Genomic DNA, 21,282 nt, shown 5'->3' with positions numbered 1-21,282 from the left:
ATTTGGAAAAAGTATGAAGCGAAGACCAAGTCGCCGCCTTACAAATCTGTTCAACAGAAGCCTCATTTTTAAAAGCCCATGTGGAAGCCACAGCTCTAGTAGAATGAGCAGTAATTCTTTCAGGAGGCTGTCGTCCAGCAGTCTCATAGGCCAAACGGATGATGCTTTTCAGCCAAAAGGAAAGAGAGGTAGCTGTAGCCCTTTGACCTCTCCGTTTACCAGAATAAACAACAAACAAAGAAGATGTTTGACGGAAATCTTTAGTTGCTTGTAAGTAGCATTTTAAAGCACGAACCACATCAAGATTGTGTAACAGACGTTCCTTCTTAGATGAAGGATTAGGACACAAAGAAGGTACCACAATCTCTTGATTGATATTCTTATTAGAAACAACCTTAGGAAGAAACCCAGGTTTGGTACATAAAACCACCTTATCTGCATGGAAAACAAGGTAAGGGGAATCACATTGTAAAGCAGATAGCTCAGAAACTCTTTGAGACGAAGAGATAGCTACAAAAATCAAAACTTTCCAAGATAGAAGCTTAATATCTATGGAATGCATAGGTTCAAACGGAACCCCTTGAAGAACATTAAGAACTAAGTTTAGGCTCCATGGCGGAGCAACAGGTTTAAATACAGGCTTGATTCTGACCAAAGCCTGACTAAATGCTTTAACGTCTGGGACATCTGCCAGATGTTTGTGAAGTAGAATAGACAAAGCAGATATTTGACCTTTAAGAGAACTAGCAGATAATCCCTTCTCCAAACCTTCTTGGAGAAAAGACAGTATTCTAGGAATCCTAATCTTACTCCATGAGTAACCTTTGGATTCACACCAATAAAGATATTTGCGCCAAATCTTATGACAAATCTTCCTGGTGACAGGCTTTCTAACCTGAATCATGGTATCAATGACCGATTCAGAGAAACCACGCTTTGATAAAATCATGCGTTCAATCTCCAAGCAGTCAGACGCAGAGAAATTAGATTTGGATGCGTGAACGGGCCTTGAATTAGAAGGTCCCGTCTCATTGGTAGAGTCCACAGTGGAACCGAGGACATGTCCACTAGGTCTGCATACCAAGTCCTGCGTGGCCATACAGGAGCTATCAGAATTACCGAAGCTCTCTCCTGCTTGATTCTGGCAGCCAGACGTGGAAGGAGAGGAAACGGTGGAAATACATAAGCCAGATTGAAGGACCAAGGCACTGCTAGAGCATCTATCAGTACCGCCTTGGGATCCCGGGACCTGGACCCGTAACGAGGAAGTTTGGCATTCTGACGAGACGCCATCAGATCTAATTCTAGTGTGCCCCATAGCTGAATCAGCTGGGCGAATACCTCCGGATGGAGTTCCCACTCCCCCGGATGAAGAGTCTGATGACTTAGAAAATCCGCCTCCCAGTTCTCTACTCCTGGGATGTGGATTGCTGAGAGATGGCAAGAGTGATCCTCTGCCCATCGGATTATTTTGGTTACTTCCATCATCGCTAGAGAACTCCTTGTTCCTCCCTGATGATTGATATAAGCTACAGTTGTGATGTTGTCCGACTGAAACCTGATGAATTTGGCCGCAGCAAGCTGAGGCCACGTCTGAAGCGCATTGAAAATCGCTCTCAGTTCTAAAATGTTTATCGAGAGGAGAGCTTCCTCCAGAGACCATAAGCCCTGTGCTTTCATGGAGTTCCAGACAGCACCCCAGCCTAGCAGGCTGGCATTTGTCGTTACAATGAGCCACTCTGGCCTGCGGAAGCACATTCCCTGAGACAGGTGGTCCTGAGACAACCACCAGAGAAGAGAATCTCTGGTCTCCTGGTCCAGATGCAGTTGAGGAGATAAGTCTGCATAATCCCCATTCCACTATTTGAGCATGCATAGTTGCAGTGGTCTGAGGTGTAGACGGGCAAAAGGTAATATGTCCATTGCCGGTACCATGAGTCCAAATACCTCCATACACTGAGCCACTGATAGCCGAGGAATGGAATGAAGAGCTCAGCAAGTGGATAAGAGTTTTAACTTTCTGACCTCCGTCAGAAATATTTTCATTTCTACCGAGTCTATCAGAGACCCTAGGAAGGAAACTCTTGTAAGAAGGAAGAGAGAACTCTTTTTTTATGTTCACCTTCCACCCGTGAGATGTCAGAAAAGCCAACACGATGTCTGTGTGAGACTTGGCTAGCTGGAAAGTCGACGCCTGAATTAAGATGTCGTCTAGATAAGGCGCCACTGCTATGCCCCGTGGTCGTAGAACCGCCAGAAGGGACCCTAGCACTTTTGTGAAAATTCTGGGAGCCGTGGCCAACCCGAAAGGAAGGGCCACAAACTGATAATGCCTGTTTAGAAAGGCGAATCTGAGGAATTGATGATGATCTCTGTGAATAGGGATGTATAGATACGCATTCTTTAAGTCCACGGTAGTCATATATTGACCCTCCTGGATCAGAGGTAGAATAGTCCGAATAGTCTCCATCTTGAATGATGGAACTTTGAGGAACTTGTTTAGAATTGAGATCCAAGATTGGTCTGAAAGTTCCCTCTTTCTTGGGAAGCACAAACAGGTTTGAATAAAACCCTAGCCCCTGTTCCTCCTTTGGGACTGGGCGAATCACCCCCATGGTATGTAGGTCTTCTACACAGCGTAAGAACGCCTCTCTCTTTGTCTGGTTTACAGACAATCGAGAAATGTGAAATCTTCCCCTTGGAAGGGAGCCCTTGAATTCCAGAAGATATCCCTGGGACACAATTTTTAAAGCCCAGGGATCCTGAACATCTATCCCCCAAGCCTGAGCGAAGAGAGAGAGTCTGCCCCCTACTAGATCCGGTCCCGGATCGGGGGCTACCCCTTCATGCTGTCTTAGAGGCAGCTGCAGGCTTCTTGGCCTGTTTACCCTTGTTCCAAGCCTGGTTAGGTCTCCAGACTGACTTGGATTGGGCAAAATTCCCCTCTTGCTTTGTAGCAGAGGAAGCTGAAGCGGGACCACTCTTAAAGTTCCGAAAGGAACGAAAATTATTTTGTTTGGCCCTCATCTTATTTGATCTATCCTGAGGGAGGGCATGACCTTTCCCTCCAGTGATGTCTGAAATAATCTCCTTCAGTTCAGGCCCGAATAGGGTCTTACCTTTGAAAGGAATTTTCAAACGTTTAGATTTAGATGACACATCAGCAGACCAGGACTTAAGCCATAATGCCCTGTGTGCTAAAATGGCATTTGTAATAAAAAAATTAGCCAACTTAAAGGGACATGAAACCCAATTTTTTTCTTTCGTGATTTAGAAAGAGCATGTAATTTTAAACAACTTTCTAATTTACTTCTATTATCTAATTTGCTTCATTTTCTTGATATCACTTGCTAAAAAGCATATCTAGATATGCTCAGTAGCTGCTGATTGGTTGCTGCACATAGAGGCCTTGTGTGATTGGCTCACACATGTGCATTGCTTTCTTTCATGTAATTAGCAAGAGTCCATGAGCTAGTGACGTATGGGATATACATTCCTACCAGGAGGGGCAAAGTTTCCCAAACCTTAAAATGCCTATAAATACACCCCTCACCACACCCACAATTCAGTTTTACAAACTTTGCCTCCGATGGAGGTGGTGAAGTAAGTTTGTGCTAGATTCTACGTTGATATGCGCTCCGCAGCAAGTTGGAGCCCGGTTTTCCTCTCAGCGTGCAGTGAATGTCAGAGGGATGTGAGGAGAGTATTGCCTATTTGAATGCAGTGATCTCCTTCTACGGGGTCTATTTCATAGGTTCTCTGTTATCGGTCGTAGAGATTCATCTCTTACCTCCCTTTTCAGATCGACGATATACTCTTATATATACCATTACCTCTGCTGATTCTCGTTTCAGTACTGGTTTGGCTTTCTACAAACATGTAGATGAGTGTCCTGGGGTAAGTAAATCTTATTTTCTGTGACACTCTAAGCTATGGTTGGGCACTTTGTTTATAAAGTTCTAAATATATGTATTCAAACATTTATTTGCCTTGACTCAGAATGTTCAACATTCCTTATTTTTCAGACAGTCAGTTTCATATTTGGGATAAATGCATTTGTTTCAATCATTTTTTCTTACCTTAAAAAATTTGACTTTTTCCCTGTGGGCTGTTAGGCTCGCGGGGGCAGAAAATGCTTCATTTTATTGCGTCATTCTTGGCACGGACTTTTTTTGGCGCAAAATTTTTTTTCTGTTTCCGGCGTCATACGTGTCGCCGGAAGTTGCGTCATTTTTTGACTTTTTTTTGCGTCAAAAATGTCGGCGTTCCGGATGTGGCGTCATTTTTGCCGCCAAAAGCATTTAGGCGCCAAATAATGTGGGCGTCTTATTTGGCGCTAAAAAATATGGGCGTCACTTTTGTCTCCACATTATTTAAGTCACATTATTTATTGCTTCTGGTTGCTAGAAGCTTGTTCACTGGCATTTTTTTCCCATTCCTGAAACTGTCATTTAAGGAATTTGATCAATTTTGCTTTATATGTTTTTTTTTCTTTTACATATTGCAAGATGTTCCACGTTGCAACTGAGTCAGAAGATACTTCAGGAAAATCACTGCCCAGTGCTGGAGCTACCAAGCTAAGTGTATCTGCTATAAACTTTTGGTATCTGTTTCTCCAGCTGTTGTTTGTATTGCATGTCATGTCAAACTTATTAATGCAGATAAAATTTCCTTTAGTACTGTTACATTACCTGTTGCTGTTCCGTCAACATCTAATTTTCAGAGTGTTCCTGATAACATAAGAGATTTTTTTTTTTAAATCCATTAAGAAGGCTATGTCTGTTATTTCTCCTTCTAGTATACATAAAAGTCTTTTAAAACTTCTCTTTTTTCAGATGAATTTTTAAATGAACATCATCATTCTGATACTGATAATGGTTCTTCTGGTTCAGAGGTTTCTGTCTCAGAGGTTGATGCTGATAAATCTTTGTATTTGTTCAAGATGGAATTTATTCGTTCTTTACTTAAAGAAGTATTATTTGCATTAGAAATAGAGGATTCTGGTCCTCTTGATACTAAATGTAAACGTTTAAATAAGGTTTTTAAATCTCCTGTAGTTATTCCAGAAGTGTTTTATCTCCCTGATGCTATTTCTGAAGTAATTTCCAGGGAATGGAATAATTTGGGTAATTTATTTACTCCTTCTAGACGTTTAAGCAATTATATCCTGTGCCATCTGACAGATTAGAGTTTTTTGGGACAAAAATCCCTAAGGTTATGGGGCTGTCTCTACTCCTGCTAATGTACTACTATTCCTACGGCAGATAGTACTTCATTTAAGGATCCTTTAGATAGGAAAATTGAATCCTTTCTAAGAAAAGCTTACTTATGTTCAGGTAATCTTCTTAGACCTGCTATATTTTTAGCGGATGTTGCTGCAGCTTCAACTTTTTGGTTAGAAGCTTTAGCGCAACAAGTAACAGATCATAATTTTATAGCATTATTATTATTCTATAACATGCTAATAATTTTATTGGTGATACCATCTTTTGATATCATTAGAGTTGATGTCAGGTATATGTCTCTAGCTATTTTAGCTAGAAAAGCTTTATGGATTAAACTTGGAATGCTGATATATCTTCTAAGTCAACTTTGCTTTCCCTTTCTTTCCAGGGTAAATAATCATTTTCGTTCCTTTCCTCACAACAAGGAACAAAAGCCTGATCCTTCATCCTCAGGAGCGGTATCAGTTTGGAAACTATTTCCAGTTTGGAATATATCCAAGCCTTATAGAAACCTATAGCCAGCTCCTAAGTACCTATGAAGGTGCGGCCCTTATTCCAGCTCAGCTGGTATGGGGCAGATTACGTTTTCTTCAAAGAAATTTGGATCAATTGCGTTCTCAATCTCTGGTTTCAGAACATTGTTTCAGAAAGGTACAGAATTGGCTTCAAGTTAAGGCCTGCTGCTAAGAGATTTTTTTCTTTCCCGTGTCCCAGTTAACACAGCAAAGGCTCAGCATTTCTGAAATGTGTTTCAGATCTAGAGTTGGCTGGAGTATTTATGCCAGTTCCAGTTCTGGAACAGGGGCTGGGGTTTTATTTTATCTCTTCATTGTACCAAAGAAGGTCAATTCCTTCAGACCAGTTCCGGATCTATCATTATTGAATCGTTATGTTACTATACCAACATTCAAGATGGTTACTGTAGGACTATCCTGCCTTTTGTTTAGCAAGGGCATTATATGTCTACAATAGATTTACAGGATGTGTATCTGCATATTCCGATTCATCCAGATCACTTTTAGTGTCTGAGATTCTCTTTTTAGACAAGCACTACCAGTTTTTTGGCTCTACCGTTTTGCCTAGCCTCAGTTCCAAGAATTTTTTTCAAAGGTTCTCGGTGCCCTTCTTTCTGTAATCAGAGAACAGGGTTTTGGTATTTCCTTATTTGGACGATATCTTGGTACTTGCTCAGTCTTCTCATTTTCGAAGAATCTCATACGAATCGACTTGTGTTGTTTCTTCAAGTTCATGGTTGGAGGATCAATTTACCAATCAATTCATTGATTCCTCAGACAAGGGTAACCTTTTTAGGTTTCTAGATAGATTCAGTGTCTATGACTCTGTCCTTGTCAGACAAGAGAAGTTTAACATTGATATCAGCTTGTCAAAACCTTCAGTCACAATCATTCCCTTTGGTAGCCTTATGCATGGAAATGTTGGGTCTTAGGACTGCCGCATCAGATGCGATCTCCTTTGCTCGTTTTCACATGCGACCTCTTCAGCTCTGTATGCTGAACCAATGGTGCAGGGATTACTCAAAGATATCTCAATTAATATCTTTAAACCGATTTTACGACACTCTCTGACATGGTGGACAGATCACCATCGTTTAGTTCAGGGGGCTTCTTGTTCTTCCGACCTGGACTATAATCTCAACAGATGCAAGTCTTACAGGTTGGGGAGCTGTGTGGGGGTATCTGACGGCACAAGGGGTTTGGGAATCTCAGGAGGTGAGATTTCCGATCAATATTTTGGAACTCCGTGCAATTTTCAGAGCTCTTCAGTCTTGGCCTCTTCTGAAGAGAGAGTTGTTCATTTGTTTTCAGATAGACAATGTCACAACTGTGGCATACATCAATCATCAAGGAGGGACTCACAGTCCTCTGGCTATGAAAGAAGTATCTCGAATTTTGGTTTGGGCGGAATTCAGCTCCTGTCTAATCTCTGCGGTTCATATCCCAGGTATGGACAATTGGAAAGCGGATTATCTCAGTCGCCAAACGTTGCATCCGGGCGAATGGTCTCTTCACACAGAGGTATTTCTTCAGATTATTCAAATGTGGGAACTTCCAGAAATAGATCTGATGGCTTCTCATCTAAACAAGAAACTTCCCAGGTATCTGTCCAGATCCCGGGATCCTCAGGCGGAGGCAGTGGATGCATTATCACTTCCTTGGAAGTATCATCCTGCCTATATCTTTCCGCCTCTAGTTCTTCTTCCAAGAGTAATCTCCAAGATTCTGAAGGAATGCTCGTTTGTTCTGCTGGTAGCTCCGGCATGGCCTCACAGGTTTTGGTATGCGGATCTTGTCCGGATGGCCTCTTGCCAACCGTGGACTCTTCCGTTAAGACCAGACCTTCTGTCTCAAGGTCCTTTTTTCCATCAGGATCTGAAATCCTTAAATTTAAAGGTATGGAGATTGAACGCTTGATTCTTGGTCAAAGAGGTTTCTCTGACTCTGTGATTAATACTATGTTTCAGGCTCGTAAATCTGTATCCAGAGAGATATATTATAGAGTCTGGAAGACTTATATTTCTTGGTGTCTTTCTCATCATTTTTCTTGGCATTCTTTTAGAATACCGAGAATATTACAGTTTCTTCAGGATGGTTTAGATAAGGGTTTGTCCGCAAGTTCCTTGAAAGAACAAATCTCTGCTCTTTCTGTTCTTTTTCACAGAAAGATTGCTATTCTTCCTGATATTCATTGTTTTGTACAAGCTTTGGTTCGTATAAAGCCTGTCATTAAGTCAATTTCTCCTCCTTGGAGTTTGAATTTGGTTCTGGGGGCTCTTCAAGCTCCTCCATTTGAACCTATGCATTCATTGGACATTAAATTACTTTCTTGGAAAGTTTTGTTCCTTTTGGCCATCTCTTCTGCCAGAAGAGTTTCTGAATTATCTGCTCTTTCTTTGGATATTGTTAGAGCTTTGAAATATTATGTTGAAGCTACTAAGTCTTTCCGAAAGACTTCTAGTTTATTTGTTATCTTTTCCGGTTCTAGAAAGGCCAGAAAACTTCTGCCATTTCTTTGGCATCTTGGTTGAAATCTTTAATTCATCTTGCCTATGTTGAGTCGGGTAAAACTCCGCCTCAGAGGATTACAGCTCATTCTACTAGGTCAGTTTCTACTTCCTGGGCGTTTAGGAATGAAGCTTCGGTTGATCAGATTTGCAAAGCGCCAACTTGGTCCTCTTTGCATACTTTTACCAAATTCTACCATTTTGATGTATTTTCTTCTTCTGAAGCAGTTTTTGGTAGAAAAGTACTTCAGGCAGCGGTTTCAGTTTGAATCTTCTGCTTATGTTTTTCATTAAACTTTATTTTGGGTGTGGATTATTTTCAGCAGGAATTGGCTGTCTTTATTTTATCCCTCCCTCTCTAGTGACTCTTGTGTGGAAAGATCCACATCTTGGGTAGTCATTATCCCATACGTCACTAGCTCATGGACTCTTGCTAATTACATGAAAGAAAACATAATTTATGTAAGAACTTACCTGATAAATTCATTTCTTTCATATTAGCAAGAGTCCATGAGGCCCGCCCTTTTTTGTGGTGGTTATGATTTTTTTGTATAAAGCACAATTATTCCAATTCCTTATTTTATATGCTTTCGCACTTTTTTCTTATCACCCCACTTCTTGGCTATTCGTTAAACTGAATTGTGGGTGTGGTGAGGGGTGTATTTATAGGCATTTTAAGGTTTGGGAAACTTTGCCCCTCCTGGTAGGAATGTATATCCCATACGTCACTAGCTCATGGACTCTTGCTAATATGAAAGAAATGAATTTATCAGGTAAGTTCTTACATAAATTATGTTATTTCTTCAACAAAAGGATATCTAAAGAATTGAGCAAATTAGATAATAGAAGTAAATTGGAAAGTTGTTTAAAATTGCATGCCCTATCTGAATCATGAAAGTTTAATTTTGACTAGACTGTCCCTTTAAGTGCCTTAATTCTGTCCATAATTTCCTCTAATGGAGTCTCCATTTGAAGAGCCTCTTCTAGAGCCTCAAACCAGAAAGCAGCTGCAGTCGTTACAGGAACAATGCACGCAATAGGTTGGAGAGAAAAACCTTGATGAACAAAAATTTTCTTCAGGAGACCCTCTAATTTTTTATCCATAGGATCTTTGAAAGCACAACTGTCCTCGATAGGTATAGTTGTACGCTTAGACAGAGTAGAAATAGCTCCCTCCACCTTAGGAACTGTCTGCCATGAGTCCCTTATGGTATCAGATATGGGAAACATTTTCTTAAAAACAGGATGGGGAGTGAACGGAATACCTGGACTATCCCACTCCTTAGCAATAATATTCACAATCCTCTTAGGGACTGGAAAAACATCAGTGTAAACAGGAACCTCTAAGTATCTATCCATTTTACACAATTTCTCTGGGACCACTATAGGGTCACAATCATCTAGAGTTGCTAATACCTCCCTAAGCAATAAGCGGAGGTGTTCAAGCTTAAATTTAAAGGCCGTGATATCAGAATCTGTCTGAGGAAGCGTCTTTCCTGAATCAGAAATTTCTCCCTCAGATAACAAATCCCTCGCCCCTTCAGAGCATTGTGAGGGCATATCAGAAACGGCTACTAAAGCGTGAGACGGCTCAGCATTTTTCCTTAACTCAGAGCTGTCCCGCTTTCCTTGTAAACCAGGCAGTTTGGATAAAACCACAGTGAGGGTTGTATTCATAACTGTGGCCATGTCTTGTAAAGTAAATGAATGTGACGCACTAGAGGTACTTGGCGTCACTTGTGCAGGCGTTACTGGTTGTGACAAATGGGGAGAGCTAGATGGCGAACCCTCATTTACTTCTGACTGAGAATCATCTATTGCTCTATTTTTAAGTGCTAATATATGTTCTTTATAATTTATACACATATCAGTAAATTTGGGACACATTCTAAGAGGGGGTTCCACAATGGCTTCCAAACATATTGAACAAGGATTTTCCTTGGTATCAGACATGTTAAACAGGCTAGTAATGTAACAAGCAAGCTTGGAAAACACTGTAATCAAAGTAAATAACACTTAGAAATAAAACGGTACTGTGCCTTTAAGAGAAAAAAGCTGCACAAGTTCTGCAAAACAGTGTAAAAATGCAGTAAACTTAACAAAATTTTTACAGTATTATCTTACAGCCTTAGTAACTTTGCAAATAAACAATTAACCCCTTAATGGCAAAACCGGATTAAAAAAACGTCAAAACCGGTAAAAAAGACTTTCAGCACTTTGCCACAGCTCTGCTGTGGCGCCTACCTGCCCTTCAGAACGATTTGTGGGGAAAAAAACTCCTTTACAGCGCTCAAACACAGCAGGAGCAGTTGGATGACTCTTAAGGAAAAGAAACTGCGCAACTGAGGCGCGAAAATAGGCCCCTCTCACCTCACTCAATGTTTTGAGGCCTATTAGAAAAACACCTGAGTGTCTCTTAATTAACCATGTGGGTTAAAAAAACCCTAACACAAGCCACAAAGACCCCTTCAGTCCCTTCAAAAAACATTATAATTGCATCATTTATTGAACAAACAAAAAACGTTTTTTCCTAACAGTGTTACCAGTAACAAATGAGCCCTTCAAGCAAGCTGAAATTCCTATCCAAGTGTCTGAATACAGCTTACCCTTTTCCCCATGGGGATATTGCCAGCCTTTTCTAGAATAAACACAGTCTGTCTAGAAAAAACAGAATTTATGTTTACCTGATAAATTTCTTTCTCCTACGGTGTATCCGGTCCACGGCTTCATCCTTACTTGTGGGATATTCTCAATCCCTACAGGAAGTGGCAAAGAGAGCACACAGCAAAGCTGTCCATATAGCTCCCCTCAGGCTCCGTCCCCCCATTCATTCGACCGACGGTTAGGAGAAAAAGGAGAACCATAGGGTGCAGTGGTGACTGTAGTTTATAAAAATAAATTTAAACCTGACTAAAATGCCAGGGTGGGCCGTGGACCGGATACACCGTAGGAGAAAGAAATTTATCAGGTAAACATAAATTCTGTTTTCTCCTACATTGGTGTATCCGGTCCACGGCTTCATCCTTACTTGTGGGAACCAATACCAAAGCTTTAGGACACGGATGAAGGGAGGGAACAAGTCAGGTAACCTAAACGGAAGGCACCACTGCTTGCAAAACCTTTCTCCCAAAAATAGCCTCTGAAGAAGCAAAAGTATCGAATTTGTAAAATTTCTCATAAGCCAACCGGATGATGCTTTTCAGCCAGAAAGACAGAGAGGTTGCAGTCGCCTTTTGACCTCTCCTCTTACCAGAATAGACGACAAACAAGGACAAAGTTTGTCTGAAATCTTTAGTTGCTTTTAGGTAAAACTTCAAAGCACGAACCACATCGAGATTGCGTAACAGACATTCCTTGTTAGAAGCTGGGTTAGGACACAGAGAAGGAACAACTATTTCCTGGTTAATATTCTTATTGGAAACCATTTTTGGAAGAAAACCAGGTTTGGTACGTAAAACGACCTTATCTGTATGAAACACCAGATAGGGTGAATTACACTGCAAAGCAGACAATTCAGAAACTCTTCTAGCGGAAGAGATAGCAACCAAAAACAAAACTTTCCAAGATAGTAACTTAATATCTATGGAATGTAGAGGTTCAAACGGAACCCCCTAAAGAACTGAAAGAACTAGATTTAGACTCCATGGAGGAGCCACAGGTCTGTAGACAGGCTTGATTCCGACTAAAGCCTGCACAAACTCCTGAACATCTGGCATTGCTGCCAGACGTTTGTGTAACAAAACAGACAGAGCTGATATCTGTCCTTTTAAGGAACTAGCTGACAAACCTTTCTCCAATCCTTCTTGGAATCCTAATCTTACTCCATGAGTAACCCTTGGATTCACACCAACAAAGATATTTCCGCCATATCTTATGGTAAATTTTCCTAGTGACAGGCTTTCTAGCCTGAATCAGGGTATCTATAACTGAATCCGAAAACCCACGCTTAGCTAGAATCAAGCGTTCAATCTCCAAGCAGTCAGTTGCAGAGAGACTAGGTTTGGATGTACGAATGGACCTTGAATTAGAAAGTCCTGCCTCAAATGTAGCTTCCATGGTGGAACCGATGACATATTCACCAGGTCTGCATACCAGGTCCTGCGTGGCCACACAGGAGCTATCAGAATTACCGAAGCCTTCTCCTGTTTGATCCTGGCTACTAGCCGTGGGAGAAGAGGAAACGGTGGAAAGAAATAAGCTAGATTGAACGACCAAGGCGCTGCTAAGGCATCTACCAGTGTCGCCTTGGGATCCCTGGACCTGGACCCGTAACATGGAACTTTGGAGTTCTGACGTGACTCCATCAGATCCAGATCCGGAATGCCCCATAGTTGAGTTAACTGGGCAAAAACCTCCGGGTGAAGTTCCCACTCCCCCGGATGGAAAGTCTGATGACTCAGATAATCCGCTTCCCAGTTGTCCACTCCTGGGATGTGAATTGCTGATAGATGGCAGGAGAGATCCTCTGCCCATTTGATGATCTTGGATACCTCTCTCATCGCCAGGGAACTCTTCGTTCCCCCCTGATGATTGATGTACGCTACAGTCGTCATGTTGTCCGACTGAAATCTGATGAATCTGGCCTCCGCTAGTTGAGGCCATGCCTGGAGCGCATTGAATATCGCTCTCAATTCCAATATGTTTATCGGGAGAAGAGATTCTTCCCGAGACCATAGACCCTGAGCCTTCAGGGACTCCCAGACCGCGCCCCAGCCCAAAAGACTGGCGTCGGTCGTGACGATGATCCACTCCGGTCTGCGGAAACTCATTCCCTGAGACAGGTGATCTAGAGACAGCCACCAGAGGAGTGAGTCTCTGGTTTTCTGGTCCATTTGAATCTGGGGAGACAAGTCTGCATAATCCCCATTCCACTGTTAACACACTACAGTACTCTGCCACAGCTTGCCCTGTGGCTTTTACCTTCCTTAGGGTTATTTTGGTAAGACTATAAGCCTCCCTGGAGCCCTTCCTGATGCCTCCGGACTCCCCACATGAAGCTGCATGAACTGGCTAGTCAAAACAAGTGCACAATTGAGGCGCGAAAATGAGGCTTCCTTCCTCTGCATACCAGAGTGGAGGGGCCTTTCTGACTAGATTAGGTGTCCAACTAAGTGCCAGGCGCAAATTAATCCCCAAAAGTGTTTTAAGTTGATAAAAAAACACCTATTTAAGTTGAAAACTTGCTAAAAAGCAATCGATTAGCCCACAATAGTGTCAACCAGCATAAGCCCTAAAAATAAGCCATCCTTTTATTGCTGAATCTAATAACAATGGCTTACCTATCCCAGAGGGAATTTCTGACAGTCTTCTAGCATTACTGGGTCTTGTTAGAAAAATGACTGATCATACCTGAAGCAGTTAAGCCTGCAAACTGTTCCCCCCAACTGATGTTATCTGGTTTCAACAGTCCTGCGTGGGAACAGCAATGGATTTTAGTTACTGGTGCTAAAATCATAGTCCTCTTAGCAGAAATCTTCTTCACTTTCTGCTGCAGAGTAAATAGTACAAGCCGGCACTATTTTAAAATAACAAACTCTTGATAGAAGAAATAAAAAACTACAACTAACACCACATACTCTTTACCACCCCCGGGGAGATGCTACTAGTTAGAGCGGCAAAGAGAATGACTGGGGGGGCGGAGCCTGAGGGGAGCTATATGGACAGCTTTGCTGTGTGCTCTCTTTGCCACTTCCTGTAGGGATTGAGAATATCCCACAAGTAAGGATGAAGCCGTGGACCGGATACACCAATGTGGGAGAAACATAGACTGAACATACCTCATATGCAGCTTAGCATGCAAACCGTTCCCCCAACTGAAGTTTTCCTGTACTCTTCAGCCCTTGTGAGAACAGCAGTGGATCTTAGCTACAAAGTGCTAAGATCATAATCCTCCTTGCAGAAATCTTCATCTCTTTTTTTGACAAAGAGTAAATAGTACACACCGGCACCATTTAAAATAACAAACTTTTGCTTGAGAAATAAAAAAATAACATTTTTGTCACCACACTCGCTCTGCACTTCCTAGTTACTTAGAGTAGGCAAAGAGAATGACTGGGAGTGGAGCTAAGGGGGAGCTATATAGGCAGCTCTGCTGTGGGTGCTCTCTTTGCCACTTCCTGTAGGGGAGGAGAATATCCCACAAGTAAGGATGAATCCGTGGACTCGATACATCTTACAAGAGAAAGCAACACCCATGGCTCTCCAGAGAGGAGATTTACATTGCACCAGCAGTACTCTACTAAATCCCTCTCTTCCAGGAACTATCTATTGACAGAAGAATTAGATTGAATATTGCTAAAATTATTTTCAAATATCCTGAACATACCTATCCTTGTAGAGGCAAAGAAATTCTGGGAGGGAAAGGGATGTAGTAGCGACACTTAAAGCTCTGGTGTAGGGTGTATTTGCCGCCTCCTGGTGGCCAGGTGATGTAATTCCCAAGAGTAAGGTCTCACCACCATTAAAAAGAAAATACCGCCATAATTTACCAATAAGACAATATACTAGTCTAGATGGGAAAAATGACCAGTTATCTCAATATTAAAGGTGAATTCCCACTCCTGGGAAGAGGACACATGGTGAGCTAGTTGGGAATGTACGTATGTCTCCATTAATTAACAGTCATGTACTTCTCAGGTTCAGCAAGGAAGCATGCTGGGTTTGTGCCTTTAACAATAAGTTTAACCCCTATACAGTCAATTAAGTTGTTCATTTAAAAATAAAATGCTGTAACAAAATATACCAGAAAGCCCCTACCATAACTGTTATGGATATACTGTACATATAGGAATACACATATATTCTGTGCAATTCAATCATGGCTTTAAGCAGTATTTAGATGGCTGACCTTAGCAGTTTTCACCTTCTCCAGCTGTTCCAGTTGCTCTCGAGATGCTCCCTGAGATGCCACCTCCACTGGAAGGTCCCATACACTGTTGCCTTCCCACACTGTGATGAACAGGGAATAAATAGAGAATACAGACAGTGATTAATAAAGAGACAATCACACCCAAAAGGGAGGAAAAACATGATACTGTTTATCAGAGAACAGCATTAAAATAACATAATATAATGTGAATCTAGAGCTTTTAAAAACTTTTCACGAATTGACTTATTTTTAGTGGATAGATCACTCCTTAAACGTGATATGGATACCTCGATTAACGAGATCCTCCTCTCAGACCACGCGATTATAGGGTTAAAAATAAGAGCTAGAAAAGCAGGAACTTGTAATAATTTTTTCTTCCCAAAGTACATGTGTAATAACATCAAATTCTGTAATTGGTTAACTAATGCCTGGAGAATCTTTCTAGCCAATAACGCTAGCTATGCTGATAAAACAGAGATTCTTTGGGAAACAGGCAAAGCAGTACTCCGTGGGGAGATTGTGGCCTATATGTCAAAATTAAAAAAGAAGTTCCTGGCACGTGAGGTTCAACTAGCAAAACAACTTAAAAATGCATATAACACTTACTTGTCTAATCCACAACCCAATACATGGGGCAAATATAAACAGTCAAGAGAGGAAAGAGAAATATTTTTAAAACAGAAATGGACAAGGGAAGATTTAAAAGCAAGGGCGACCTTCCAAGGCCCGAAGGGTATGTGTGCAGGGTATCTGGCAAAGTTGATTAAAACAAGAAATAATAAAAATATGATTTCAAATATAAGGGAAGGAGCTAGTTTATATACAAAGGCATCGGAGGTTAGACAAGCATTTTTTAGATACTACCAAAAACTGTATTCTGCTGAAGATATAGATATAGTTGCTAAAAACAAATTTTGGCAAAGTATTACAGTGCCCAGAGTTTCACCAGCGGCTCTCAAGGAGATTAATCAAAGAATATCTGAAACGGAAATAGATAAAGCCATAAAAAAATTGAAAAACAATAAAGCTCCGGGCCCTGATGGGCTTCCAGCCGAATTTTACAAAAGCATCAGAGTAGATATTGTTGATATGTTAGGTAAACTATATAATGATTACTATGTCAATAATAGCAATCAATCAAAATATTTCACGAGTTCAATTGTTACGCTGATTCACAAGAAAGGTAAAAATCGTGAAGAATTAGGGTCTTATAGACCAATATCTTTGTTAAATGTAGACTATAAAATTTTAATGGCAATAGTGGCAGACAGATTGAAAAGGGTGTTAGGTGAGGTCATACATCATGACCAGGCAGGCTTTATGCCAGGCAGGAATGTGGTTAGAAACATACGCCGCATACTGACAACAATAGATTTCTACTATAACAAACTCTTGGGACATAAGCAACATATTAAAGGTGACCTGGCCCTCCTTGCACTAGATGCGGAAAAAGCATTTGATGCTATTACATGGGACCATCTATTCACGGCACTTGATAAATTCGGCCTGCAAGGTAATTTCTTTAATTTAACCAAAGCAATCTATAATAACCCCAGATCACAACTACTAGTAAACGCAGAAATCTCGCAATATATAACATTACATAAAGGGACAAGACAGGGATGCCCACTGTCGCCACTTCTGTTTAATATTTCTCTCGAACCTTTGGCAATTCTTTTAAGGCAAGAGTTAACAGGCATCCGACTTGGCAAGCAGAATATTAAAATTTCACTATATGCAGACGATTTACTATTGTATCTATATAAAACGACTGAAAGCATTCCAAAATGTCTTAATATAATAGGAACCTATAGTAAATTTTCTGGGTATAGAATGAATCTGCAGAAATCGGAGATTCTCTGGTTACAGAAAAATAATAAGAGCTATACCAAGCACGGATTTCACGAAGTGCAACAGTTAAAATACCTAGGTATAAATATAAGTAAAAATCCGAATGAATGGTACAAAATAAACTATGAAAACTTACTGGATAAACTACCTCAAAATTTAGCTAAATGGAGTATGTACAAATTGTCACTTTCAGCAAAGATAATGGTAATTAAAACAATTATATTTCCTAAATTTTTATTTTTGCTTCAAAACTTGCCGCTATTTATACTAAGATCAGACTTACATAGGTTCAATAAATCAATATCCCAATTTCTGTGGAACAATGGTAAACCTCGTTTGGCTCTAAACAAACTGATTCAGCGTAGAAAAGAAGGGGGTCTGGCACTTCCTTGCCTTAAAACATATAATCTGGTGACCCTAGTCAAATTCGCAGTAGACTGGCTGGTAGAGGGGGACTATGTCACCTACTATAATTTGGAATCAGAAGTAATTATGCCTTATAATCTTAAATCATTATTGCACATAGATAAAAAATTAATCCCTAACAACATTTCCAATCTATTAACATTTAAGAATGTCATTATAGCCTGGCAGAAATATTGTACCCTCTTAAACTGTCAATACCATATTTCTAGTTTTTGTCCTATTATGGGTATGCCCGACTTTTTGCCCGGCCTGTCAGACCCGGTATATAAAATTTGGAGGGAGAAAGGTTTAAAGAATTGGTCCCAATTCAGGCAAGCTGATACAATATATATAAAGTCTTTTCGAGATATGGTAATTGAGTTTCAGTTGAATCCTAAAAGCTTTTATGCCTATCTACAGAGTAGGAGTTATTTTAATCAACTATGCCAACGTTTCGGGACTGAGTGGGAGTGGCCAGAAATAGATTCTGGACTAAAATTATATAAAGCTGGGAAGAGATCAATTTCTATATGGTACAATATGTTATGTAACGTATCTGGGATGACGCAAGTGGAAAAAATTACAACATACATGAATAGGTATTTCCCGCAGGTGCAATCACAAGAGGTTAAAAAAAGTCTTATTAATTTGGATTTGGCTACGTCAGTGTATAGTTGGAAAGAGTCTCAATATAAACTATTAAATAATTATTATTTAACCCCGGACAAAATTAATAAATGGGCCGATAATACACTGCGCTGTAAATGTTTTAAATGTAAAGCTGAAACCGCTGATATTATCCATTGTCTTTGGGCTTCCCAAAAGTATTGCAATTTTGGGGCAAAATTAATTACTGGCTTAATAAATTTTTAAGTATTAAAATATCTTTGACTGCAGTCAATGTATTCCTGTTATATGATGAAGGGGATAATAAATCAGACAAACTCCTTATAAATCTGGCTATTTTAGCCGCTCGCAACATAATATTTAAAAAATGGAAAGCATCAGAAGAACCTAGTTTGAAAGAATTTATTAATACAATGGATACCCAGATGACGATTGAGCTACTTAATATTAGACCCTATTCAGAAAAGAGACTTAAGGATTTCTTTTCAAAATGGTTTAATATAATCAGGGAAAAACCATTGATAGTACAAAAGCAACTCATACTACCCTTACAAAATTCCCCCGAATTCATGTTACTTTTGTTAAAAAACATGATACCCCAAGAGTGGGGTATGGGCTAACTTGATAATCCGGGGTAAGATAACTTTACTGGGCTAAATAAATACTACCTGCGGCAATTGCGAGGAGGGAAGTGGGGGAGAGGAGTTGGGGTTTTTTTTTGTTTTTTTTGTTTGTTCTTCTTTTTTATTGTTTGTTTGATTTGTTGATTGTATTTCTAGTATTGTCTTTAGATAGGGTCTTATTATAATAGGTAAAAGACCCAAAAGCAAGATATACATTTGGAGAAATGTCTTTAGACTATTCAGCTACTACTGCAAAGTTTCTATAGGTAGGGTTTCTCTTTTCTATAGTGACATAGTCTCAACAGGGTAATTGAATGATTGCTGAGGTAGAGTTTAATTTGAAAGTTGAATATACATCTGAATTTAGGTTGCGGATTTTTTAAGTTAAAACTTAATTTATATGTATTAGTACTCTGATATTCCATAATTAATGTAAACACCCTGTGTGGTGAAATGCTAGCCCAAATTGTCGGGCTAAATTTTTGTTTCGGTATACCCTGCGTGGTGAAAGGTAAGCCAAATTGTAAGGCTGTTATTTTGCTTTTGGTTAATAAATAAATATATAAAAAAAAATAAAAAATAACATAATATATATATATCTGTTGACAAAATTAACTTACAAAACCATAAAAAGAGCAGGAAATTTAGTTTTTTTTAATTTAGAAAATAAATGATCCACAGTATAGAAATTTTGAAAATAAAACAAATATTAATAAAGCACTAGAACCTCACAATTATTTGAGCTTTGTGTAAATATACTTTCTCATGTTTAAAGATGAGGTAGAATAATAGACTATAGCTGACACTCTTAAAGGGACATTAAATGTTTTTTTTTTTTGCTTTTGTGATTCAGATAGAGCATTCAATTTTAAACAACTTTCCAATTTACTTCTCTTATCAAATTTACTTTGTTCTCTTCATATACTTTGTTTAAAATCATACACGGGAGCAGCAGTGCACTACTGGGAACTATCTAGTGATATGTGGCTATGCACATATGCCTCTTCATTGGCCCAGCAGATCATCTAGGTCTTAGTAGGGCATTGCTGATCTGTATCTGACTTGAACCAGGTATGGCAGTTATTAGGTATTGTGGAAACTCATTGCAGGATAACACAGGACCCACTAATTTGGGTTGGGCAGAATTACGCTCCAAAAGCTAGGTTATGGCACCCCTTCTTCAGCAATATTGAGCATTTAGAGGCAACAGAGTTCAGAGGCAAGAAAGTCTGTCAAGTGTGAGTGCCCCTGCTTATTTTAATTAAATGCTTGGAGCATCTTACCAACACGTTGACCTTCCATTGTTCACATTTCGACTTATCAAGGTACATACATTTTTTTTTATGTTGAACGCATAATTAACTAATTAACTCGTCAAGTAGACTTTTGAGCATTTTAGTGATTTTATTAATGTTGTGTATTTGCAGCTACATTAAATGCCCCAGTGTTGATATTCGTTATAATGTTCATGCTAGGTACAGACTAAGCTCCTCCAATGTAGGTCTAAGATTGTGAATCATTTATTGTAAAGCAGTTTTATATCACAGTATTTTTTTCGATTATACCTCCAATTAACATTTATACCTTATTTTAAGAATGACTGCAGAAGTATAAGATGTCAGATTCAGTGTACTAACATGTTCCCGTAAGTTAAGTACTATCCCTTTTGTTTCCTAATCTTTATTTGCCTTGTATTGGCTACCTATTAATATATTACAACTCTTCATTTACTCTGTTAACCAAGAGATTTTAGAAAGTTTAATAAGAGCACTTATAACTCAGTTGCCAAACAGTCTGCAAACAATCCCTCCTCGTATATTAAACTTATAGCTAATGATGAAAATCATAACAGTTTGTGTAAGTATTCATTTTCTGTACTGTTTATGTAACCATTATATGTGATTCTACAATTAAGGACATAAATAGGCTGTTTCCTATGCCCTTTATAACACCAAGTTAAATATGTCATGTTTATAGTGAAACATATAAGCAACATTGCTGTCATCCATCATTTTTAAGAAAAGTCTTACACAGTACATATAATTTATTTCTCATAGCATCTCAGGCCTATACACCTCTTGTATTTAAGTAGGGGTTCTAAAGTGGCCCCATTATGCAGCATTAAAAGCTGATCTACATTATCGTCTTGGTCTCCCCCCAGTTTTCTGTCGTCATGCTTCTTATTCTACCCAATTTTTAATACCTCTGTCATCTTGCCTGGCATTAAGAAGGTGCATTTTTTCCCGCCCTATTATTAGATTAAATGCCAAGATCATGGCTTTGACAGTTTTGACAATGAGAGCTTTGTGACAAGTCTTGGTCAGCTGACTTGCTTTCAAAATCAAGACTTCTATCTCTTCCTTTTCAAGGAAAGATTTTATTTTGGCCTGGTCTAGATGCTACAATTTCTACTGTAACTGGAGGTAAGAGGGCTTTTCTTCCTCAAAACAAGAAGTCTGAGAAAAAAAATAGAGCTTTAAATCATTATCGTTCCTTTCATCCACCAAGGAACCAAAGATCCTCCTCCACTTCCCAAAAACAAGATTCCTCCAGACCTTCCTTGAAATATAGCCCTTCATTGAACATGGCTAACAAGGCAAAAAACAGAATTTATGTTTACCTGATAAATTACTTTCTCCAACGGTGTGTCCGGTCCACGGC

General features: G+C 39.6%; 1 protein-coding gene across 3 annotated transcripts in view; it reads right to left on the bottom strand.

Moving 5' to 3' along the window:
* The window catches only part of LOC128656174 (GRB10-interacting GYF protein 2), a 556,473-nt gene that overhangs the window by 148,469 nt on the left and 386,722 nt on the right, over positions 1-21,282 (bottom strand). For 2 of the 3 annotated variants that reach the window (XM_053709919.1, XM_053709920.1), the window contains exon 12: positions 15,095-15,195. In XM_053709919.1, coding sequence (XP_053565894.1) covers positions 15,095-15,195 — 101 coding nt within the window. The remainder of the gene's footprint in view (positions 1-15,094; positions 15,196-21,282) is intronic. The other variant, XM_053709921.1, reaches the window with a different exon arrangement.

This window comes from Bombina bombina, chromosome 4 (assembly GCF_027579735.1).
Source record: "Bombina bombina isolate aBomBom1 chromosome 4, aBomBom1.pri, whole genome shotgun sequence".
NCBI classification, from domain to species: domain Eukaryota; kingdom Metazoa; phylum Chordata; class Amphibia; order Anura; family Bombinatoridae; genus Bombina; species Bombina bombina.
Note: the sequence above shows the minus strand (reverse complement) of the source record. Positions and strands in the feature narration are given on the sequence as shown.